At 48.1% G+C, this 21,994-nt stretch overlaps 1 protein-coding gene across 3 annotated transcripts in view; it reads right to left on the minus strand.

Moving 5' to 3' along the window:
• Positions 1–21,994, minus strand: part of BRCA2 (BRCA2 DNA repair associated) — a 2,020,919-nt gene that overhangs the window by 298,173 nt on the left and 1,700,752 nt on the right. For all 3 annotated transcript variants that reach the window (XM_069639263.1, XM_069639261.1, XM_069639262.1), the window contains 2 exons: positions 5,758–5,924; positions 5,536–5,674 (listed from right to left, as the gene is read on the minus strand). In XM_069639263.1, the coding sequence (XP_069495364.1) occupies positions 5,536–5,674; positions 5,758–5,924 (306 nt within the window). The remainder of the gene's footprint in view (positions 1–5,535; positions 5,675–5,757; positions 5,925–21,994) is intronic.

Genomic DNA, 21,994 nt, shown 5'->3' on the forward strand with positions numbered 1-21,994 from the left:
TGTTTTTAACTTATGTGTATTTTAAATAAATAACTATATACTTTTGAAACCAAGCTCTGGTCAGTGTTTGCTTGTGCTATTGTGTTTTGGTACATATTGTGTATACTTTACATACTGCCTAACTCTTCTTGAGAGAAGTCTGACTGCTCAGCCACAGCTACCAGGTAAATCTGGGTGGTACAGACTGCTACCAAAGGGGTTTACTGCTCTACCTGTAGTCTTAAATCTTTTGCAGTGTTCCCCAAGGGAACTGCACAGGTTTCTGCCTAACACTGGTGTACAGCGGTGGGATTTGTATTGAGTATACATTTTATTGTGCTTTAGATACCTTAGTGCAACTAACCACAAAGCTTAGCACTGAAAAAGTAAAACCTCTAACATGTCAGTTATAGAAAGCTATAGTCAAGAGTCCCTTGCAGCCAAAACTGCTGATTGTTTAAGAGTGCTCTGTAAACATAAGGATCTCCTGACTAAGGGCAAGAAAATGGAGCTGATTGAAAGATTGTTAGCTAACCAAAGTCTGGGTGATGGTTCAGAGGAGCCTACCACTCCAGCAACTGTAGATGACAGTATTGAAGTTAACATGGAGCAAAATGTTGATGATTCTGAGGAAGAGTCAGGAGAGGAGGGTGAGGCTGTTGTAACTGTCCCCCCTAGGCCTCTGCCTGCTCTACCTGCTGTACCTACTGGACCTTTACCAGGTCCCACATTTAGTCCTCAGTACTTTGAACTGGAGAAAATGAAGCTAGAATTGGAGTATAAGAAACTTAATGCTCAAACTGACAAAGAATTAAGGCTAAGGGAAATGGAGCTCAAGTATGACTTAGAAATGAAGAAATTATCTGTTGAGAATGCTTCTCTCTCTGGCTCCTCTAGAAGTTCCAGTCCTAAAAGACCCCGGATGCCTAAAGAATTGGTTGGTATGTATGAGCCTAAGTTGGATGTGTTGGATTGGTTGTCTCTGTTTGAATATAATCATGGGCTCCAGAACATCACAGGAAATGACTTGCTCACCTGGTTGTTCTCTAGGCTCCCCCCTGTTGCAACTGATGTGGTAATGGAGATGGGGGAGGAGGATAGGAAGGACTATGAATGTGTGAAACTAGCTTTGATAGCTAGGTTTGGGAAGACCCCTTCCCAGTATCTTAAGAGGTTTAGGAGCCTCAAAAAGCATGATGGTACCCCTTGGGCTACCTGGGTGAATGAATGTTTGAAAAACTTAGAGGGATGGATTAAGGGTTACAAGGTGAACACTTATGAAGGTATGAAGAATTTGTTTATGTTGGAGACTATTTATGATGCCTGCTCTCCTGAGCTCAGACAACACTTGGCTGATTCCAAGGAATTAGATTCCCGGAAACTGGCTAGGGCTGCTGACTTGTGGGTTGCCAACAGGGCCACTCACAAGGATTCTGGGGTAACTCAGAAGAAGGATGGGGAGAAACAGCCAAAAAAAGACTCCAAAGAGAATTCTAATAATTCCTATCCCAAAGAGGGCCCCAAACCACAAAATAACCAGGGTAAGCCACATGGGAAACCTAGTCAGGCTACTGTACCTTCTGGCCACAAGCCAGAAGGAGGTCAGAACAAGCCACCCTTCCAGAGAGCATTTGGACAATGCTATGTCTGTCAGGGTACTGACCATATCAAAGGAGATCCCAAGTGCAAGGGTAAACCTGCAGGGATCAGCACAGTCTCCTTAGCCTTCACTCCTGAGGATGAAGTACAGATGGCTAGTGCCCACTTTGAACTCTTTGCTGAAGAACCCTTGGGTCTTCAAGCCACTGTAAACTTAGAGCCTATGGGTCTGGTTAGTCCCCAGAATAGGGTTGTGTATAACTCCCTACCTGTTAACTCTAAGGTGTATTATGTGGACAGTGTTCTTGTCAATGGCCAGGATACTCCTGCCAGGAGAGACACTGGGGCCAGCAGAACAGTAGTGGATGAAAGCTTCTTTCAACCTGAGGAGGTGGCCAAAGCACCCAAAGGTCCCACTAAGATGTCTGGAGGCCCTGTCCAAATGGTTCCTATCCTACCAGCCCTCATTCAGTGTAACAACATGACAGTGAGGATCCCTGTCAGTGTTCAGACTGAGGTACCTGGGAAGGTCCTGTTAGGGAATGACCTAAGAACTCTAGGAGTAGTGTCACATACCCCCAGGCCTCCCAGTATGGAGAAGCAGAACTTAACCAAATTGGCTAGACAGGCTACCTTGAAGGACCCTTCTAAGCCTGTGGGACCCTCTACTGAGAACCCCACTACAAGCCCTGGTGTTAGTAAGTTGACCTCTGACCCAGGCACCTTTCAGGATAGTATGCTAGGAACATGGGAGTCCCAACCAAGCTCCATCATTGTTCCCCTAGTCTCAGAGTCTCTGACTCCCCCTGCTTCTGAGGAAGAGGTGGATAGACCAACTAGGCCCCTATCTAGACCTGAGAGAACTGGTAATTCTCAGTGCTGGTGGAAAACCAGAAAAGAAAAGTCTAAGGCCAAAAACCTTCAGACTGTTGGACCTTCTACTGAAGACCCCAACTCAAATCCTAATATTAGGGGGGAAACTCCTAAAATAGGTAAGGGTAGATCTAAGAGGAAGGGGAAGCAGGTACATTGCCTAACCCCAACCCCTCCAACCAAGAGGCCTAAGACCCAACCTGCTCCCACAAGAGAGGTGGTGAGGAACCTTGGAGGCCCCTCTAGATCTAAGGGAATCCTTTATAAGGACCCCTTGAAAAAGCCTAACATAGGTTCAGAAGTTGTACCAACTTCTGAGGGACTGGTCAACCAGATCCCCTATAACAAAAAGACTGATGTTCCTCAAAGGGTCTGTAGGTCCGTTAGCTTGCAAAAGAAAACCTTTGAGTTCTCCCTTGAACATAGGTCAAGGTGTCACCATCAAAATGCTGATGGACTCTCTAGGATGTATATCATCGACTAGAGGTATGAGGTTCATCCAGGAGTGGATTAAATCCTCCTGTCCCTTAGTCTGGGGGGGGCGAGTGTTAGGGAGAATTCTCTGTTTAGGCTGAATTTCCCTACCTAGTGAGTCCCCCAGCAGCTTTGCTGGATTTCTGGGGTTTAATTTTTTTCTCCTGCCAAGAGTGAGACTCTTTTACCCTCACTCTTGGACATGTTGAAGTGTGTTTTCTTGGTTAAACCTTGTGTTGAATGGGCTATGGGGTCTCTTACTCCATAGGGCCTCATGTATTTTTGTGATGTGGGTCACACAGCACCCTCTGTGCCGTGACCCAGGGGTGTCCTAGGGACTCCCCAACATAGACTCCATACCCTGGGACTGACTACTGTCTCCCAGGGCATGTAAAGTCACCAAAGACTTTGCTAGTCTTGAATCCTGAACAGAACCAGTACAAACCATCATATTGTGGACGTACTGGCTGGGGCAATTCGATTGCCCCAGGGTCTGTTAGTCGAGGGGGCACGTCTCCGTCCCCCCTGATCGAGTTTTGGCTGGTGGCAGTGGAAACTACTTTTTATATTCGACCGCGAATATTTCCCTATGGGATTTCCCATTGTTTTAGGCTAACACATTTAATTATTTATTTACGGTAGCCTTAAACATACCGCCGGTTTATATATTTATTTTTATAACTCCGGTTGGGACTTTTTGCCAAAACTTGATTCTAAAATGGCGTTGGTGTTCGCCTCTGTAACTCTGACCCAAAGTGGAGCCCTTTGTTCCACTTTTGGCGGGCTTCTCCACAGAAGCCCTCCAAAGTGGTGCCACTCTGTCTGGGGTACTTAGGAGGGGTGGAGGGGGATTTAGGCACCCTGGACTGAGTTACCTTGGTAACTCAAGTCGCACTCCGTCCTGATTGGCCCAAGTGGTGAGCCGCCCGGCTCACCACTTAGCATGGTTGAGTGACAGCTAGGCTGGGTGAATGGGGGTTTGCTGCATAAAAGCAGGGCTTTGGGGACTGGGACTTCAGAAGTCGCCACAGGACCAAGAATCCGACGAGGGAAGAGCTGAGCCGACCTGCTTCGACGACACCACCCGGTGGAGCCCTGCTGAACCGTCTCACCACTTTTTCCCGACGACCGAGGAGAACTCTTAACGGAGTGGCTCCTTCCCTTGACTGGTGGGGACAACCAGTTTTCGCCTTCTTTCCGTCCTTTTGAGGTATCTCGTGGCCGCCTTGCCTGTGCCAAGCACCCCGGCATCCGGAATACCACACTTTACCCCCATACCGCGAAAGTCGGTACCAACCCTTTAACCGGAGGACTCCGCGGCTGGTTTCTTCCCGGGCAGTGCTACGACCTTTCTCTTCTGCTCTTCAGCGAGATATTCTTCTCCCCTGACCGACGTCGAGCCTTGCTGTCGCTGCCTGGAACAACTGCCCCCGCTGGAGGATCCTTTCCGCTTAAGGTACTGTGTTCCGCCTGGCTTCCCTTGCTACCGACTGTACGGGGTAGATTTAGTCCCCGGCTTTCGAACCTGGGAGTGCCTGGGACACTTTGGCTAAACTTTCTGAGCCACTCTAAACTCTTTTTGACTCTTTGCAAGACTTTGAATCTCTAACTAACAGTGTGATCTTGGGCACATTTTCGCTCCGGCTACTCTAAGAGTGGGCCCTGCCTAGTGACTTTTGCTCACCTGTGACTTTATTCTTCTTTAAGCCTATTGCAAGTGTTCTGGACCTTAGAGTGGTGTGTCTAACCTATTTCTGCTTTTTCTCTCCCTTTCTTGGAAACTACTAGAGTGTCATCTAACGTTAAGCACTCACCTCTGTTTTAATTAAGTGGTGTTAACCTAGAGTTGTCTAGATAGGAGAAAGGATTGAATTTACTTTCAGTATAACTGTGTTGAAGTGCTTTTACTATATTTTTGCTAGAGTGTTTTTAACTTATGTGTATTTTAAATAAATAACTATATACTTTTGAAACCAAGCTCTGGTCAGTGTTTGCTTGTGCTATTGTGTTTTGGTACATATTGTGTATACTTTACATACTGCCTAACTCTTCTTGAGAGAAGTCTGACTGCTCAGCCACAGCTACCAGGTAAATCTGGGTGGTACAGACTGCTACCAAAGGGGTTTACTGCTCTACCTGTAGTCTTAAATCTTTTGCAGTGTTCCCCAAGGGAACTGCACAGGTTTCTGCCTAACAGTTACCCATCTCGTTTCATACATATGACTACATGACTATGCACAAAGTTTGCTCACAATATTCTCTTCTCTTTGTAACTATTACTTAAGTTATTATAATTCTGAGCTTTGAGGAAGCAACCATCAACATGAAACAAATGTCAACTTAAATATTGGTACTGGCATCTGCGCTCATGGTGACCAAACAAAACAAAATAAAAGTAACACAAGTTGCGTGGAATATTAACCACCATTGAGGAGCACAGGCAGGATATACTTTCCTTTACTTAAATATTTTTCATAAAATGTACCAATTGTTATCTTAGGGGAAATCTACATTGCCCATCTACTACGAGTTTTTAATTGAAAGACCTTGGAACCAGCATTGTCTCATTACTGCTGCTCTGTGTGTAGGCTCTGACGTGTATCATCTTACCTGATTTCCTGCTAACAGATACGATATAGCCCACAAGATCCACCTCAGAACACAGTGTGTGGAAAGAGGGCTCTAACAGCTCGGTGAACTGCACAGCGTGCCTTGGTCTGTAAATGCTTGACAGTATTTCCTGTGAAGGCTAAAAACAAGGATGGAGGGAGTGAAATAATATTACAACTGATTATTTTAGCTGCTACAGAAAACTGGACTTTGCTACCCTACCTGCAGCTGCTGATACTGAGTTTTCTTTGTAGCGGTTAACTGCACGTCACAGATGTCGGATTTGCTCTTCGAATGAGAAGTTGACAGATGGAACATTTTATACCTTCCTCCTTCCTTTAACAGGGAACGAACACCTGATAGCGGTCGCCAGATGTTTAATATAAATGCTGATAAATTAAAAAAAAGTAAGTTTCAAAACTCATATACTTACACATGTATGCGTAGTAAAGAAATGTAGCACATCAACATGAAGGTAATCACATGCAAAAAAACAAAACATGCACATTTTAAGAACTATACAAAACTCCCCAGAAGAAAACAGCAATTTGAGAATATACACCACCTGCATTTTACCTTCTAGACTATAGTAGATCAAAGGACATATGTCCTTCGACTTTGAGGAAACCGACTTATTAAGAAATATCTGAAGTATAAACTAATCACAAGCACCTTAAAAATTAACTGAAAGGTGGCAATTTGTAACTAGTGTGGGGGAAAAATGCACTACTTGAAACTTGAAATGGGCAAAGACCTGTCTGAGAGCATCTCTAACATACAATACAGTGAACTTCATGCATGCAGAGCTCTTAAGAGAGATTTGTCTTTACAGCACTATAATGTGATTATTGCTGGAGGACATTTGTGATGTCATCTTTGATGTCCTGTGTGTTAGACTTAGCAGTGCATGATGTTGGCGTGAGTTATGGTTGCTTAACTTACCATAGGTGGCAAATTTCTGGGGTTTTTCGGTTTTACTCGTTACCATAGCGTCCCTTTAACAACGTTTTTTCATTGAATTTCATAGGTTTCTATTAGTGCAACTTAACCATAACGTCCTTTTAACAAAGTTTTTTCATTGACTATCATAGGTTTGTACCAGTACACTCTAATTTCTTACAACTTACTAATATATCATACTTACTGCAATATAGCAACATGTTTGTCCAATTTAGAAAGTTTCACCTTAAAACTCTGCCATTCCCCACCTTCTAGCATATTTAACACTTCTATACACTCTTTGCAACTTGTTCCACTGTTTTTGTGTTTATCGATGTTCGCGAATATCTGACATAATCAATGACTTTCCAAACACTGTTCCGTAACCACGCGCGCGGCATGATGACATGTTTGCAAACACGTCTCCACTTTGCGAATGGGTTAGTGTGTCACGCCACTTACCTGCCGTCCGGTTCTGAGACCGAGGACTCGCAGGATCCTGTCCTGGCGTATGTATCCGCGGTGGCGTCTTTCCCACAGAGGTTTCCTTCGTGGTTTTGCCCATCTGAGCGCCAACACTGCGCATGTGTGGACGGACGTGTTCATCGTTCCGCGCATGCGCAGTCCTGAAGGCGGCGCGGATGTCACTGCTTGCCCTCCAAGTCTCACTTTTGGCCCGTAGCACTACATAAGGAACCGGGTTGGTTCACGCAGCGCGTCAAAACCCAGTTTTTGGCCAATCCGTTTTTCGCCCTTCCACGCTCCTTATGCTAGTTGTTGTCTAGTCCAGGTTAACCACTGCCCCTGCTCCATCTGCTGCCTTCCTGCTCCTTCCCCTTCTGTCCCTCCTTGGCCGTGCCTGCCTTCCTTGGTCTCCCTGCCTGTCTGCCTGCCCTTCTAGCTCCTCTGCCAGTCTGGGGTACCCGCTCTGCTTGTCTTGACAGCCTCTCAGTCTACCTTGGGTTCCCTACCCATCTGGTTTGTCGGTTTTCCTGTCTGCCCTGGTTCTTACCTTCTGACTGCCAGACCTGGTTCCGCCTTCTACCAACCTCATCTATCAGCCAGCATTACTTGTGGAGTCCTTCTGGTTGTGCCCTTCATCTCGTCCAGTGCTACCAAAGTGACCATCTAACTGTGCAGACCACCTACTCCATCGGATTCGCTTCCCTGTCAGTGCTTGCACTGCTCGGACGCCACGCAAATCGGGGAAGGGCCGTCCTGTGGCATTGGAAGCTCACACAGCTCTGACCGCTGTCCCAGAATTAGGGGGAGGTGTTGGGTTGGTTCCCTGCTCCGCCTCAATGTCTCAACTCTGCCACGACAGTCTGGCTTCCAAATCCCAGCAGGACCTCCAGCGAACGGGTATGCAGCGCCAGCGTGACGCCCAGAATAACACTGCGCTTCGCAAACAGTTTGAAACTGCATTTTTCAGCTCATGTAGTAACTTTGAAGCTCAAAGTTTACCCTTGCACAGCTCCTACACCTATTCTTACTCATTATCCATTAACAATCTATCACACACAGCACATACTTGGAAGAGTTTTAGCAAAACTGCTATTTCTCTTAAAAATGGCATCAGCTATTGCCATCCCTCCTCCCCAAGAGCCACCACCACCAGCTAGCTGGAGGACCTACACAACGAAAGAAGTGCAATGCTTCAAAAGACAACGAAGAGGGCCAGGAAGATGAGGTAGAGGAAGGGTCTACCTCTAGCACCCAGAGAGAATCATGGGTGTGGCAGTTCTTTACCACTGTTGCGAATGTACCAAAGGCTAAAGCTACCAAAGTGAAATGCACTGGGCAGTACTCCTACGGGACCACCTGCATGCACCCCCACACCAACTCTAACTACTGCAATGCTCTCAGAAAGGCTGTTCCTTTCTTAGGAAGTAATTGGCTGTCTTCCTCAACTAATACTGTAACCACACAGGCTACTTCTGTGGGACACAGAATCCCACCAGTTACCATGCAGCGATAAAGGAGGCTGTTGATCCATATCTTTCGAAGACAACAGTACTCTGTATGTACTGCAACACACCAATCTGCAGGGGGGGAGCAATTCCAAAGCGCTTTTGAAGCTGTAATCAAGGAGCATGAGAAACACTGCCCCCTACCTTAGATGTACACATGCGCAACATCTTCCCCTGTCCACCTGCCCCTCCATATTTGTGGTTGGTGTCCCTTCCCTCATTTCCCTCCCCACCTTATTTTCTGGCCTCTCCTTCAAGATAAAATAAATAAAAATAAAAAAAAACATTAAAAAAGGTTCCTTTAGGAACCACCTTTCAAAGTAAAAAAAATAGAACTAAAAAAATAAGTTTATAGACTCCATCTACTTTACAATTTTCAGTGAAGTAGTTAGATTCAATAAGAGTCGCCAACATTGCCATTAGCATTTTCTACTATGCTATGACAATAATGGACAAATGTATACTACAGAAAAAGAAAAAAGCACAGAAACATTTTTCTGTCCAAAATTCTTCTCTCTAGTATACAATAAACATCATAATCCATTGCCCTTCATGACTATCCACAGTCTCCACATTCCCAGGTCTAGCCCATGCCTTATTAGAAAACCCAGATTGCACATGCACACCATTGCACAAGACAGCCCTTCTACTCTTTATAATGTTATGGTTGTAATACTTCCTCATTGCCTACTTTAAACCATTCACACATATATCCACCAATCACTCAAAAGAAACTCTACATATAGCCTATCAACATATTAAACTTCCACCCACCAACTTCCACTTAATGTTCTACAAATCTTTTGCATCTGCATTTCCCATACTTATACCAAAGAATTATACATAGTGCTCCTATAAATACACGTATGCATTCTGCAGTGAGAGAACTCCATAAATAAAAGGGGCAGTATGGATCGACAAGTACTCATGGAGGAGGAGAGCCCAGGAGGAAAGTGCCAAGGCATGCCAAGGTGGGAGGCCACTAGCTAACTACTGGGGCACAGAAGTCCCAAGAGTGGGGTACTTCATAACCGTAGCGTCCCTTTAACAACGTTTTTCCTGTCAATTGAATAGGTTTTTATAAGTGAAATATTTCATAATATTACATCACTATATATAAGTTACTGACAATTCCTCTTTTAACATATATTAAACATCTATAAACCTCCTTTAACAAAAATGTTTTGCAACGCATACTTATGTGTATCGTTATTAACAGCGCATGCAAGTCATTGTTCAATTGCCTAGGGCATGAGGCTCGACCATGACCCCAGCCCCACCAAACCACCCCTGCTATACACTGCACCTACCCAGCATCCGAGTTCAGTGTCCACTATACGCTCATAATGTGACCAATGGTCAGTGCTCATGGCTTGCATGGTCAGTATCCACAATCCATGGGGCCATGCTGCATACACCCATAAGCAAATCAAAGTAGACATTTCTACTTGCCGAGGGCCAGGCCCATTGTCCATTCAACAAACATATCTATTTTCTGTGCTTACATTTGGACACTTTGGAGAAAGAAAAACACAAAACAGATTTGCAAAAGCATGCTTTCAAGTCCTTACTGATGCTGCTCGTGCAGTTTGTTGTAATTCAGTACAGCACTTCAGACTGCAGCCGCAAGCACAATATCTTTTACCATTCAAACCTAGGGCTTTGGCCAAGCTGCATGCCCCACTAATCAGATCAGAGTGCACGATTATTAAGTAATTGCAGGGTGGTAGAATGGGTAGATTGCTTAACTTCATCTAGTACTTTAAACGGATTACCCTGCTGCTAGTGATGGTGTTCTTTTGTAAAGGTGCCCTTACTTCTTTAAGTGTTAGGTTTCGAATAGGAGATTGAGCCCTGTTCACCTTAGAGCTGGGTTATTCAATAAGTAAATATTGTCGTAATAAAGCAGCCTTGGAAACCATTGTTGGTGCTATATTTATTGTTAGAATTCAGCCGGCACATGTTTCGACTCTCTAGGGCCTTTCTCAATGCATGTGGATTGTGGGCCTGTCAATGCTGCGAGATTGTGGAAATTAGTCTGGCAGGCAATCCCTATATCTTGTCACGTTATGGTCACAAATAAAGGTGGTTAATGATTTGAAGGGGTGGCCTGATTCGACGTCCTAGTTAATTATCTGCTGATTAGCATTGTCTCAGACTGTATGCAGCGGTAGTTACGGCGATTTGTTGATGCAATTCTGTCCAGCACTTCGAGCTGTAGCCACGGGCAGAATTCTAGCCACAGGCAAAAACATTTTTCCTATTAAACCCAGGGACGTCATTTGGGGGTTGCCAGGGGTTGCAACTGCAACCCCTGGGGACCACAGTTGCAACCCCTGGGACTCCTTTGTGACCCCCCTTAACCCAAAATAAAGAGTGCTCCTGGTGTGTCCAGGCTGGTGTTGTGTGTCCCCTGCCCAGTCCTCACCCATCAGGGTGAAGGCTGGGCCAGGGCAGGCAGTCAGTACGGGTTGGAGCTGACCATGATATGTGGCACATGTCACATGCCACGTTCAGCTCTAACCCCTTCTCCCTCGGCTTCCTTGCAGCTCACATACAGAAACCAGGAAACTCTTGCAGCTTCCTGGTTCCTGCTTGTGAGCAGCACAGAGGAGCCGAGGTGCCCTGGAAGGAGGGACAAGAAAAGGGTAAGAATGATGTGTGTTTTGCATCTGTGAATTGCATGTCAGATGTATGTTTGTGAATGGTGGGGGAATGAGAAGTGATGTGATGTGTGTTTTTGAATGTTCTGGGTGGGTGGGTCTGTGCCTGTGTAGAGAATGCAATGCATGGATGTAAGAGAAGGTGTGAGTGACTGGTGGGTGAATCAGAAGAGATGTGATGCGAGTTTTTGAATGTTCTGAGTGGGTGGGAGTGTGACTGTGCGCAGAGAATGTAATTAGTGGATGCAGGAGAATGTGTGAGTGACTGGTGGGTGAATGAGAAGTGATGTGTGTTTTTGAATGTTCTGGGTGGGTGGGTATGTGCCTGTGTAGAGAATGCAATGGGTGGATGTAAGAGAAGGTGTGAGTAACTGGTGGGTGAATGAGTATGAATGTGATGGCGTGTTTGTGAATGTTCTGGGTGGGTGGGTGTGTGCCTGTGTAGAGAATGCAATGAGTGCACGTAAGAGAAGGTGTGAGTGAGTGACTGGTGGGTGAATGAGCATACATGTGGTAGTGTGTGTTGGACTGTTCTGGATGGGGTTTGGTGTGTGCCTGTGTGTTGAATCCAGTGGGAGTGAGTGCAAGAGGAGATGTATGGGTGAGTGACCAGTGGGTGAAAGGGGATGCATGTGTGTGTAAGGCCCTGGGTGAATGGGGATCACTGGAGCATTTATGCCACATCCTTTATTGACTTTGCATGTGTTAATGGTATTTTTGGGCAGAGGCAAGTTCATGTGTTCCATTCCCTGGTTAGACTGGCATTTTGGTGCAGTCTAGCCATTGCTTACTGTGGCATACATTTATTACTCAGCATCTTTAAAAAAGCAAGCATGATAAGTAGTGTTCCCTCGCTAGACTGATGTTTTTGCGTAGTGGCCTGTATATTCTTCACTGTAGCATGACCTTTTATTAACAGAGCATCTATGATGAATCAAGCAAGGTAAGTGTTCTTATGGGTCTAGACTGGCTTATATTGGAACCAGTTTGGACAGGTTTTCCTATTGTGACATGTCACTTTTAATGGCAAACCAACAGGGGTATGTACTTGCATAGGAGTACTGGCATATATTGGCAGAAACCAGTTTTTTGCCCATTGGCAGTAATGATACTATAGAAAAATGTTTTAAAGCAAACATAAGTATGGTCTTAGATGGGAATACTAGCATACGTTGGTGGAGACAGCATGGAAATGTATGGGCACAGCCAGCATATACCTTTTTTATACTGACATATATTGCAGGGACCGGCATGATAATGCATTGGGAAATGCCCTGTGCACTTTTGGTGACTTGCATCTCTTGTACATTTTTTCATGATTTCATATTTTCCCAGAAAGTGTGCTCTGTAATACACCATTTGAACCCATTACATTTACTCTGAGGAGGGAGAAGACTCCTCCGAGCCCACCGCCAACCCATTTTCGTTAGTTCGGGCTCCCTTGCTATGCTCAGTCGCATTCACATACTTGTGGCAAATATTTACACCCTCCAAAAAAAACAACTCACAAGCCACCAGGCACCACACCCTTCTCTCTATGTTACGTTGAAGATTTAAGCTCTCATTGAAAAACATTTACTCCTTTCACTTGCAGTAGTGAATGCGCCTGCAGGGGCATAATCATCATGGACAGTCCGCAAACGTGGCAGTCCGGACAAGCCCGGGGTGTGGCGTGCCCTGTGCTTTGTTAAGGAATTTAGGGGGGGCCCCCACAGCATGGCTCGCAGGTGAGCTACCAAATGTTGTGCTACGCCATTGGGCACCACTGGGTCAGACAAAGGGGTAGTGTGAAGTGAGTGCCTTGAAGTCTGCCAGTGAGTCCCCGGGTGAGAAGCAACTCATGGGTGTTTTCAATTTTAAATAACTGTGTGGTGCTATGAATTTATGTGTGTAGCAATGATATTACATTAAATGGTGTTTTTTTTAAAGTCCTCTGGCACCCAGTATTACGCTTCGATACCAAAAACTATGGGGGGGGGGGGGTTGGGTCTTGGGTATATTGAAAGAATCTTTCCCAGGTATTATACTCCAGCAAAGATAACATTATCAGGTGCACTCCCGCTCTGTGCACGCAGACCAGTCTAATAAGTTTCTTCTATCGTAGTGGCAGTTGAATCATATATACATTTATAACCAGGGAATTTTGTTGATACTAAATCCTGGTCAATTATTTCATTTTCAGGCCTTGCTCAAGCACCATTTTTCTCCTGGTTAAACAGCAGCGCACGCCTTCCCAGGTCAGTGCTTTTTTGGCTTAACACAGCAATGCCACAGATAACGCGTACTTCCATGTCCATTGATCTATAGATGTTTCATACACTAGCTAAAGCCTGCGTTACAGATTTTGGTTACCCTGTTAGAAAGACTGCATTATGTATGTTATATCCATCCATGTTTCATTTTTTTGAAAAGTGTCCAAATGTACGTACATAAAATAGTCATATAACTTAGCTTCCACTTGACAAAATCCATTCAGACTTTGCACAAACCTTCAAGGTTGGGGCTATGATCTTTCTAAAATCTTTTGTACACATTTGTCAAACGGCAACAAAACCATATAAAAATGTTCAACCCCCCCACCCCCTCTAATTTTGCCCCCTCTTCACAAAATCGACCGAAACATTCAAATCTGGGTCTTAAATCTTTTTACAAACTTTTGTGCAGATTTGTGAAACGGCACTAAATTTATAAGCCTTTCAAATATTTTGGGGCAGCCCCTCTATTTTGTTCCCACTTGGCAAATCATCACCAAACTGTGTAGGACCATCCAAGGTCAGATCTAGAATGAAATCACACAATTTCAAGTAGTTTCATTCAGTGGTGCCAAAGTTATAAGCCATCCAAAAACTGCTTGTTTGTTTGTTTGTGTATTTATTTGGTAATGCGCGCCAGACCCATTAGGTAGCCGGGCGCAGTAGAGGTCAAGACAACTTAAACTTGGTTACATAATGTGTACAGAGAAGCATATAGTATACAAAAAACAGTTTGAACATAGGCTGCCAGGATAGTTACAGTGGCATACAGAAGGAAGCGAGTTAAGAGACATACAGGAGAGACGGGAGTGCAAGGTACCGAGAGGGTAAGCTAACAGTCATTCGTTCGTAGCCATTTAATTATATTGAGTCTAAATTTAGGATATGGTTGTTCCTTTCTGAGGTTGTGCGGTAGTGCATTCCAGGTTTGTGCTGCAATAACTGGGAAGCTAGATCCTCCCGCTGTGACACGTTTGAATCTAGGCGTTTCCAGGGTATGGGCATTGGCTGTTCTCGTTGGACGTGTGGACGATCTTCTATTTATCCTTTCAGCAATGTAGGGTGGGGCCAAGTTGTCTAAGCATTTGGAGGTAAGGGAGGCTGTTTTTAGAAGTAACCTGTCAGATATTTTTAGCCAGTTAACCTCTCTCCTAGCATCAGAGATGTGTTCTCTCCTAGGGATATTGAGGGCTGCTCTTAGGGCATTATTTTGCATTCTTTGTATTTTGTCGATGATATTTTTGTTGGCACCTGAGTAGAGAGCGTTACAGTAGTCTAATCTCGACATTATAAGGGCATTGGCGAGTGTGATGCAACTCGAGGTAGAAAGGAATGGTCTGCAGGCTCGGATAAGCTTACAGGTATAAGCTGTGGAGGATGCGAGTGAGTTGACTTGTTTCTTAAGCGAGAGAGTGGCATCAAGACAGAAGCCTAGTGTTTTGACCACTGGCATCACCTTGATGAGATTGTTGTCGATACTGAAGGCGGTATAGTTAAGGCTAAGTTTTTTTAAATTGGTTTCAGAGCCTAGGATTAGTATCTCAGTTTTATCGTCATTCAGGCAGAGGCCGTGAGATGCCATCCATGCCTCAATGAGGAGGTATACTCTGTTTACTAAGGCTGTGTCCTCCAAAAAGTTGACGAAAGGGGAATGAGGATCTCGGTATCATCTGCATAATTAGTGTATGTGATACCCAGTCTGTCCAATTTATCGAACAAAGGCTTAGTAAAGATATTATACATAGTAGGTGAGACACAAGATCCTTGGGGTACACCACAGGAGATTTGAGTTGGGTCAGCAGCCGTTAGTGGGGAAAAGACTTGCATTGTCCTGTTGGCCAGGAAGGATTGGACCCAGGCTATGGCTTCCCCTGAGAAGTGCGCCGCCGACCTAAGGTGGTTACATAAGACTGCATGATCCACCAAACCTGTAATGCAAAAAAATGTATGGATGCCTCAGAACATCTGAGATCTTCACGAACATTACAGGGCTGTCACCGGACTGTTCATGAACTTCAAAGGTGCAAAAGCACCCGTTTGTTGGCTTTTTATGTCCATATCCCATCCTCGTCACCCCTGTGAGAAACCTGAAGGTGTCTCCCTAACTAGTCCCTGGGGATCAGTTATCCTGGTGGCCAGGACACGGCCATCGCTATTGGATCAGTTCCTGGGGGTGGACCAGTGAGGGAGGATCTCCTGAATGGGGGATCCTCGTGGAGTGGAAGTGGGACACTGACAGGTGAGACGCGGTATCCCCCTTCTTCCAACACCTTTTCCCCATCCTAACACATACGATATTCTGAAATACACCCACCCCCCCCTTTTCCACATGAACAGTTTCGCACACCACAAAAGACAACAGACGAACACCAGAGCTGTTTACCTGACATGTCCTAATACAAGGGTCAGGCAAAGTCAGGCAATTGATCAGAATCACACACACCTGACAGCCCTTTCTCTTCCCCACAGGTATAAAAGGTGGAGCACGAGAGCACAGGATGAGCAAGGCAGACTACACGACGGCTCAGCTATCCAAGTACAGCCGTTCAAGAGGAGGAGAAAGGCGATGAGAACCGAAAGGGTGACAAGGAGAGTAGCGACCTTGCCCTTTTGGAGTCTGCGAAGCCTCCGTGGAAGGAATCGTAAAACCATAACAATAGCCTGCATGGATTGCAACAGATATCATCGGTACACAGGGCCCTCCTCCGCTGATAACCAAGCCAGGGAGAGATGCTTGCCACCATGGTACCGGCCTTGATCCCAAAGACAAGAAAAGCCAAGCGGTTCATCACAGCCGGTGAGTCGAAGGGAGATCCGATAAGAAACCGAACTGTGTTGAACAAAAGTAGCAAACAGCTAATTGAAGAAAAGTACAAAGAACTGTTAATACGAGATGGGAAAACCAGTGGCAGAGGAGTCCGGCACCACGTGGGTGCTCATTCCAGAGACTGTGTGTGATTACCCTATTACCACAAGGCCTTGGGAACGGGGCGAGAAAGGGTGAAAGTGGTCATACGGGGTCTTGCAAAAATGATAAGTTACTCACCGTAGTGATTAACGTACTCTTAGTCCATAGTCCCCTTTCCTCCATACTGTATGGGCGTCCCTTCCAAGGGACGGGAGACGGAACCTTTTTCGCCAGAAAAAACCTTCTTCCACTTTAAATTTAGTGGCGCGCAGGAGTGCGGCCCAGGGAGCATGCGCTGCCCTGGCTCCGCCCTCCGGCGTCACACCTCAGTCCCCATCAATGCATCGACAATAGATGTAACATTGCCTAATGACACCAGTATTATTAGGGGGGAGGTTGGTGGGACGTATGGAGGAAAGGGGACTATGAACTAAGAGTATGTTAGTCACTACGGAGAGTAACTTATAATTACTCTTACATCCCGTCCCTTTTCCTCCATACTGTATGGGCGATTACAACTGATTGTAGCCCCAGGGTGGAGAGGAGACCCTCCTTAAGCAAATAGGTTCCTGAGAACCGCCTGTCCGAAAGCCGCATCCGATCTAGAGCCGGCATCCAAACAGTAATGCTTGCAGAAAGCCGAGGGAGAGGCCCAAGTGGCCGCCCTGCTTATGACTTGCCAAGGGACCTGGCACTGGAATGCGATGGCCGTTGCCATGGCCCTGACTGCATGGGCATGCACAATGGCTAGGAGCAGCTTGTGCTGGCCCTCGTAGCCTTCTTTGATAGCAGAGACCATCCAGCGGGATATGGAAACCTTAGAAACGTGCTAGCCTGGCCTCTAGCCTCCGAAAGTGACAAACAGGGCGTCCGACTTGCGGAAGCCCTTGGTCCTGTCTAAGTCAAATTTTAGGGCACGCCGGACATCCAGGCAGTGCAGCACTCTTTGTGCTTCGTCCTTGGGATCGCGAAAGAACGTAGGAAGGACTATTTCCTCGTTCAAGTGAAATGTAGGTGGAACCTACGGCAGAAATGCCGGGTGTGTCCGCATGACTACCTTGTCCTTGTGAAAGGTGGTATATGGTTCAGAGGCGACCAGCACCTGGATCTCGCTGACTCTGCAAGCCGAGGTAAGGCCGACCAGTAAGGCTGTCTTGATGGTGACCAGCCTGATGTCTACGGACGCCATTGGCTCGAATGGTTTGGGCGCCAGGGCGCCCAATACTATGCTAAGGTCTCACACAGGGTGCAGTCTCTTGACGGGCGGGTAGAGCCTAGCGAGACCAGTCAGATGTTTCTTGACGATAGGGTTGGAGGAGGAGAAAATGCCTTCCTCCGAGTTCCTGTAAGCCCTGATGGCTGCAAGGCATTTGTACTTGGCCCTTGTGGCTTTGCTCCTGGCGCCCTGTATGATCTCCATATTGGCCTGTGAGAGGCTAAGGTGCCGAAGCGTTACCTGCTCAGGTACCACGCTGTGAGGGCTAGTTTCCCTGGCGCAGGGTGGATGATTCTGCCCCTTCTGCACCAGAAGATGTGCTGAGCCCGTCGGAAGGTGTATAGGGGGCACCTTCGAGAGGCTGAAAAGCTCCAAAAACCATGGCCTGGCCGGCCACCATGGAGCTATCAGAATAATGAGGAGTTGGTGAGACTCCTTGATCTTACAAATTACCCTGTGGATGAGAAGAGTGGGCGGAAAGGCGTAGGCGTTTATGCCGGTCCACTGGAGGTGAAATGCGTCGCCCAGAGAGCCAGGGCCCTGACCTTGCAAGGATGCGAACTGGGGACACTTCTTGTTGTGCCAGGTGGCAAAGAGATCCACTTGGGGGTGACCCCACCTGCTGAAGATCTCCTGAATAACGTGGTCATTTAGCTGCCACTCTTAATTGTCCACTACCAGCCTGCTGAGTCTGTCCGCTTCCAGGTTGGATTCCCCCAGGAGGTGGACTGCCAAGAGGTAAATGTAATTTTCCAGGGCCCATTCCCACATGCTGATCGCCAGCCTGCACAGAGGAGGGGATCTGGTGCCTCCCTGCTTGTTGACTTAGTACATGCTGGTCGAGTTGTCTGTCTGGATGAGGACAATCTTGCCCTTGGGAAGAGGTAGGAATGCTGTGAGCGATAGCCAGATGGCGTTCAACTCCAACCAATTAATTTGGTATTCCTGCTCCTGCCGAGTCCAGGTGCCGTGGACTGCAAGATCGTCCAGGGTGGCTTCCCGGCCCTCGAGCGAGGAGTCTGTGGTGATGGTGGCCTGCGGAGAGGGCGGCCGAACGGGCTTGCCCATCCGTAGGTTGCAGTCCATGGACCACCATGTTAGGTCCGGGTGGAAAGATGGAGGGACATTGATGATCTTTGATTGCGAGCCCCGCTCCTGATGTCATGAGGCCGCGAAGTGCAGCTGAACCCTTCTCATCCTTATTCTCGTGTGCGGCACAGCTACCAGGACCGCCGCCAGTAGACCCAGGAGATGTTGGTACCACCATGCCGAGGTCACTTCTCTACTGAAGAATCGGGCGGTGGCCCTCTTGATGGCTGAGATTTTGTCCTCCGACGGGAAGACTCTTTCGGAGCACGTGTCCCAAATGAGTCCCGGGAATGTCAGAGCCTGCGTAGGGTGCAGCTGCGACTTTTTGAGGTTGAGTGAGAAGCCCAGATCGTGCAGTCTGTTCATAAGGGCATGGTAGGAGTGGCGAACAGCTTCCGGAAATGTAGCTCTGACGAGCCAGTTGTCGAGGTATGGGTAGATGTGGAGGCCATGCGCTCTGAGGAGGGCCGCCACGGCGTTCATGAGTCTGGTAAAGACCCTGGGGTCCGAGTTGAGGCCAAATGGAAGGACTTTGTATTGAAAGTAGTAGTCCATGATCCTGAACCATAGGAAAGAACGATGGGGCTGCCAAATCGGGACGTGTAGGTACGCGTCCTTCAGGTCCAGGGAGCACATCCAGTCTCCCTTGTCCAATGTCTCCGCTATAAAAGCTGGCGTAACCATCTTGAATTTTTGCAGGGGTAGGGAGAGGTTGAGGTTGGTAAGGTCCAGCACAACTCTCAGGCCTGCCTGGTTCTTCTTCTGAATGGCGAGACGCCAGGAGCAAAAGCCAAAGCCTCGCTGGGAGGCTGGAACTTCCTCCACTGCCTGGCTCTCTACGAGTGACCGGATCTCCGCCAAAAGAGTTGCTGTCCCAACCTGTGGGAGTGGAGGGGAGGCGGGAGGAAAGGCTGGGATAGGAAGGCGGTACCCCGTGGATACTACAGAGAGGATCCAGGGGTCCGGGAAATTCTGGCACCAGAATTGTGCATGGGGAGCAAGCTGCCCCCCACCGGAGACACGTGTACCCGAAGGGGCATGTTATGCCTTCTTTCCCTCGAAGGCGGACGCTGAGGAGGGGGGACTGGAAAAAGCCCTTACTCCCCTCACCCCCTTTTTTTTGTTTGCGCCGGTTCTGAGACGGTGAGCGGACCGGCTGCCTGGATCTGCGTTCCTGGAAGCCGCGTAACCCTCCATATGTACAACCCTTTTCCGAGCGCTGCTAAGATTAGGAGTACGATTTGGGCGTGGTCTTCGTAAAGGCATAAAGACTTTGCCGTGTGTTAGCTGTTCCTCTTTTTGTCCAGCTCTTTGTCCATAGAGGAGTGGAAGAGGTCTCCCGCTCGAACGGTAGATCTAGAATGCGCTCCAGGATATCCGGGTTGAATTTCGTTGCCCGGAGCCAGGCTGTTCTCCTCATGTCCGGCTTGAGGTATCGATATAAGCCACTGTGGGTTCTATGAGGTCCTGTGCCATGAGCTTGGGTTCAGCTAGCCACGCCTTGAAGCGTGAGTGCCACTGGGTGGGGAGTTCTGGAAGGAAGTCCGCGATTTACTGCCATAACCTTTGGTTGAGGGCAGGCAGCATGGCATCTGCGTTGGCCTGACGAAGGTGCAAGGAGGCGTGGAGTAGATCTTCTTGCCGTACGCCTCCAAGATCTTCTCCTCCTTGCCTAGCAGCGGCGCAGAGGAGGCTGTTGAGGACGACTGAGGCTTGGAGTATAGTGATGCCGCCTCGATCACAGAGGAGTGTGGCTGAGGATGGGTCGAGAGCAAGAGTGTATCCCCCTTCATCTGCATGTACTTGGCATCCAGGTGTCGGCTGACAGGCTGGACCGAGTGGGGCTTAAACCAACCCTTCTTGGCCAGGGAGACTACATCGGTTTGCACTGGAATCCCTGTGTTGGCAGAGGGGCGTCGTGTGAGGACTTCTGCCAGAACCCCCTCTGCCGGCTGCTCGATCTCAGGTCGGCGTAGGCCCAGGTACTATGCCAGGCCAGCATGACGTTCGTGGAAGGCCCTTCCTGAGGATGGTGTGTCCGGGTCCTCCTCCTCGTCCGTATCCTGCGTGTCTGGAGGATCCTGTGAAGGAGGAGGAGGAGTAAATGGCGCCAGAGGCTGAGGTACAGGGACCGCAGCCAGAGGCTGAGGAGGCAGCAGAGTTGGCTGTGGAGCCAAAGGAGGCGGCTGCACCGGAGCATGGGGGCCCGATGGAGGAGTCTGTGATGGCGCTAGCATGGCGGGGAGGACTTTGCTGATTGCGTCTTTGATGATAACCCCTATCCAAGGAGACCTCATGAGGCCGAGGAACTTCTCGAAGAGCACCTCCTCCCTGTCCAAAGAGGTGGCAGGGGGTACCGACAGGGTAGCGGGGGGCTGCTGGAGCTGCTGCATACCCTGTCCATATGGACACAAAGAAAGCTGCACTGTGCAAATGAATGGTAGACTGTAGGCCACATACCTGGTTGACTGGTTGAGGCCAGTCCCACCTTGACACTCGATCTTTGCCGAATTCCCGGAATGGCCTTGGACGAGTGCCTCTTTCTGGTGCGGCGGCCATTTTGTCGCGCTGCCTGCCACTTGCCTGTGACGTGGTGCTCGGCTCACTGGTCCCGGCCTCTTCGAAGACTTGCGTGTAGATCACAAGGCCTACCCTGCTCCTCGGGCCTCAGCCCGGTAGGTGTGACACCCTCGACCCAGGGCCGCTAGAGCTGGGTTTAGGCACCATCACGGACGTATTGCCGGTGTTAGGGCGTAGCCCCTCGGTCATGGTGCCGGTACAAGGGCAGAGCACCTCGGGTCTAGACCCGGTACAAGAACCTTCCGGTCCCTCGACACTGCCCCCGGGAGGATCAGAGGATCCCTCGACCCAAAGGCCGGTAGCTGAAGCAGCCTCGGTGCACATGCCAGTAGAAGGACCTGGCCAGTCCCTCCCATGCTGGAGAATCCCTGGGGAGGAGTCTCCTTTGTGGGGTACGCTGGAAAATATTGGCCCTACCTTGGGCCTGGTTCGATGCTTCACGAAGTTCTTGAGATTCTCTGGAGGCGACCCCTGGAAGAGCTCCCTCCACCTGGCTAGTCTGTTCTTCAGCGCCTTTGAGGACAGCGAGTCACACGCCGAACATGATTTCCAACCTTGGGCTGGGCCAAGGCAACATAGGCAGAGGGCATGGGGGTCTGAAGTTGGGAAGAGCCCGTTGCAGGATGGACACCTGCTGAACCCTGTAGAAGTCGACATGCGCCGGGGAGGAGTGTGATGCCTGAGGACCGAGTACCTGAATGATAGAAAAGGCAAAAAGTCAACGAGAAGAAGTATCTGCACGTGGAATTACATGGCCGGAGCCAAACCCAGGAGCGCTGGTGAATTCGGCACGTTCCCGTTGGCGCAGATAAGGAGACTGAGGTGTGGCGCCGGAGTGCGGA

This window comes from Ambystoma mexicanum, chromosome 7q (assembly GCF_040938575.1).
Source record: "Ambystoma mexicanum isolate Mex_15411 chromosome 7q, UKY_AmexF1_1, whole genome shotgun sequence".
In the NCBI taxonomy this organism is placed as follows: Eukaryota; Metazoa; Chordata; class Amphibia; order Caudata; family Ambystomatidae; genus Ambystoma; species Ambystoma mexicanum.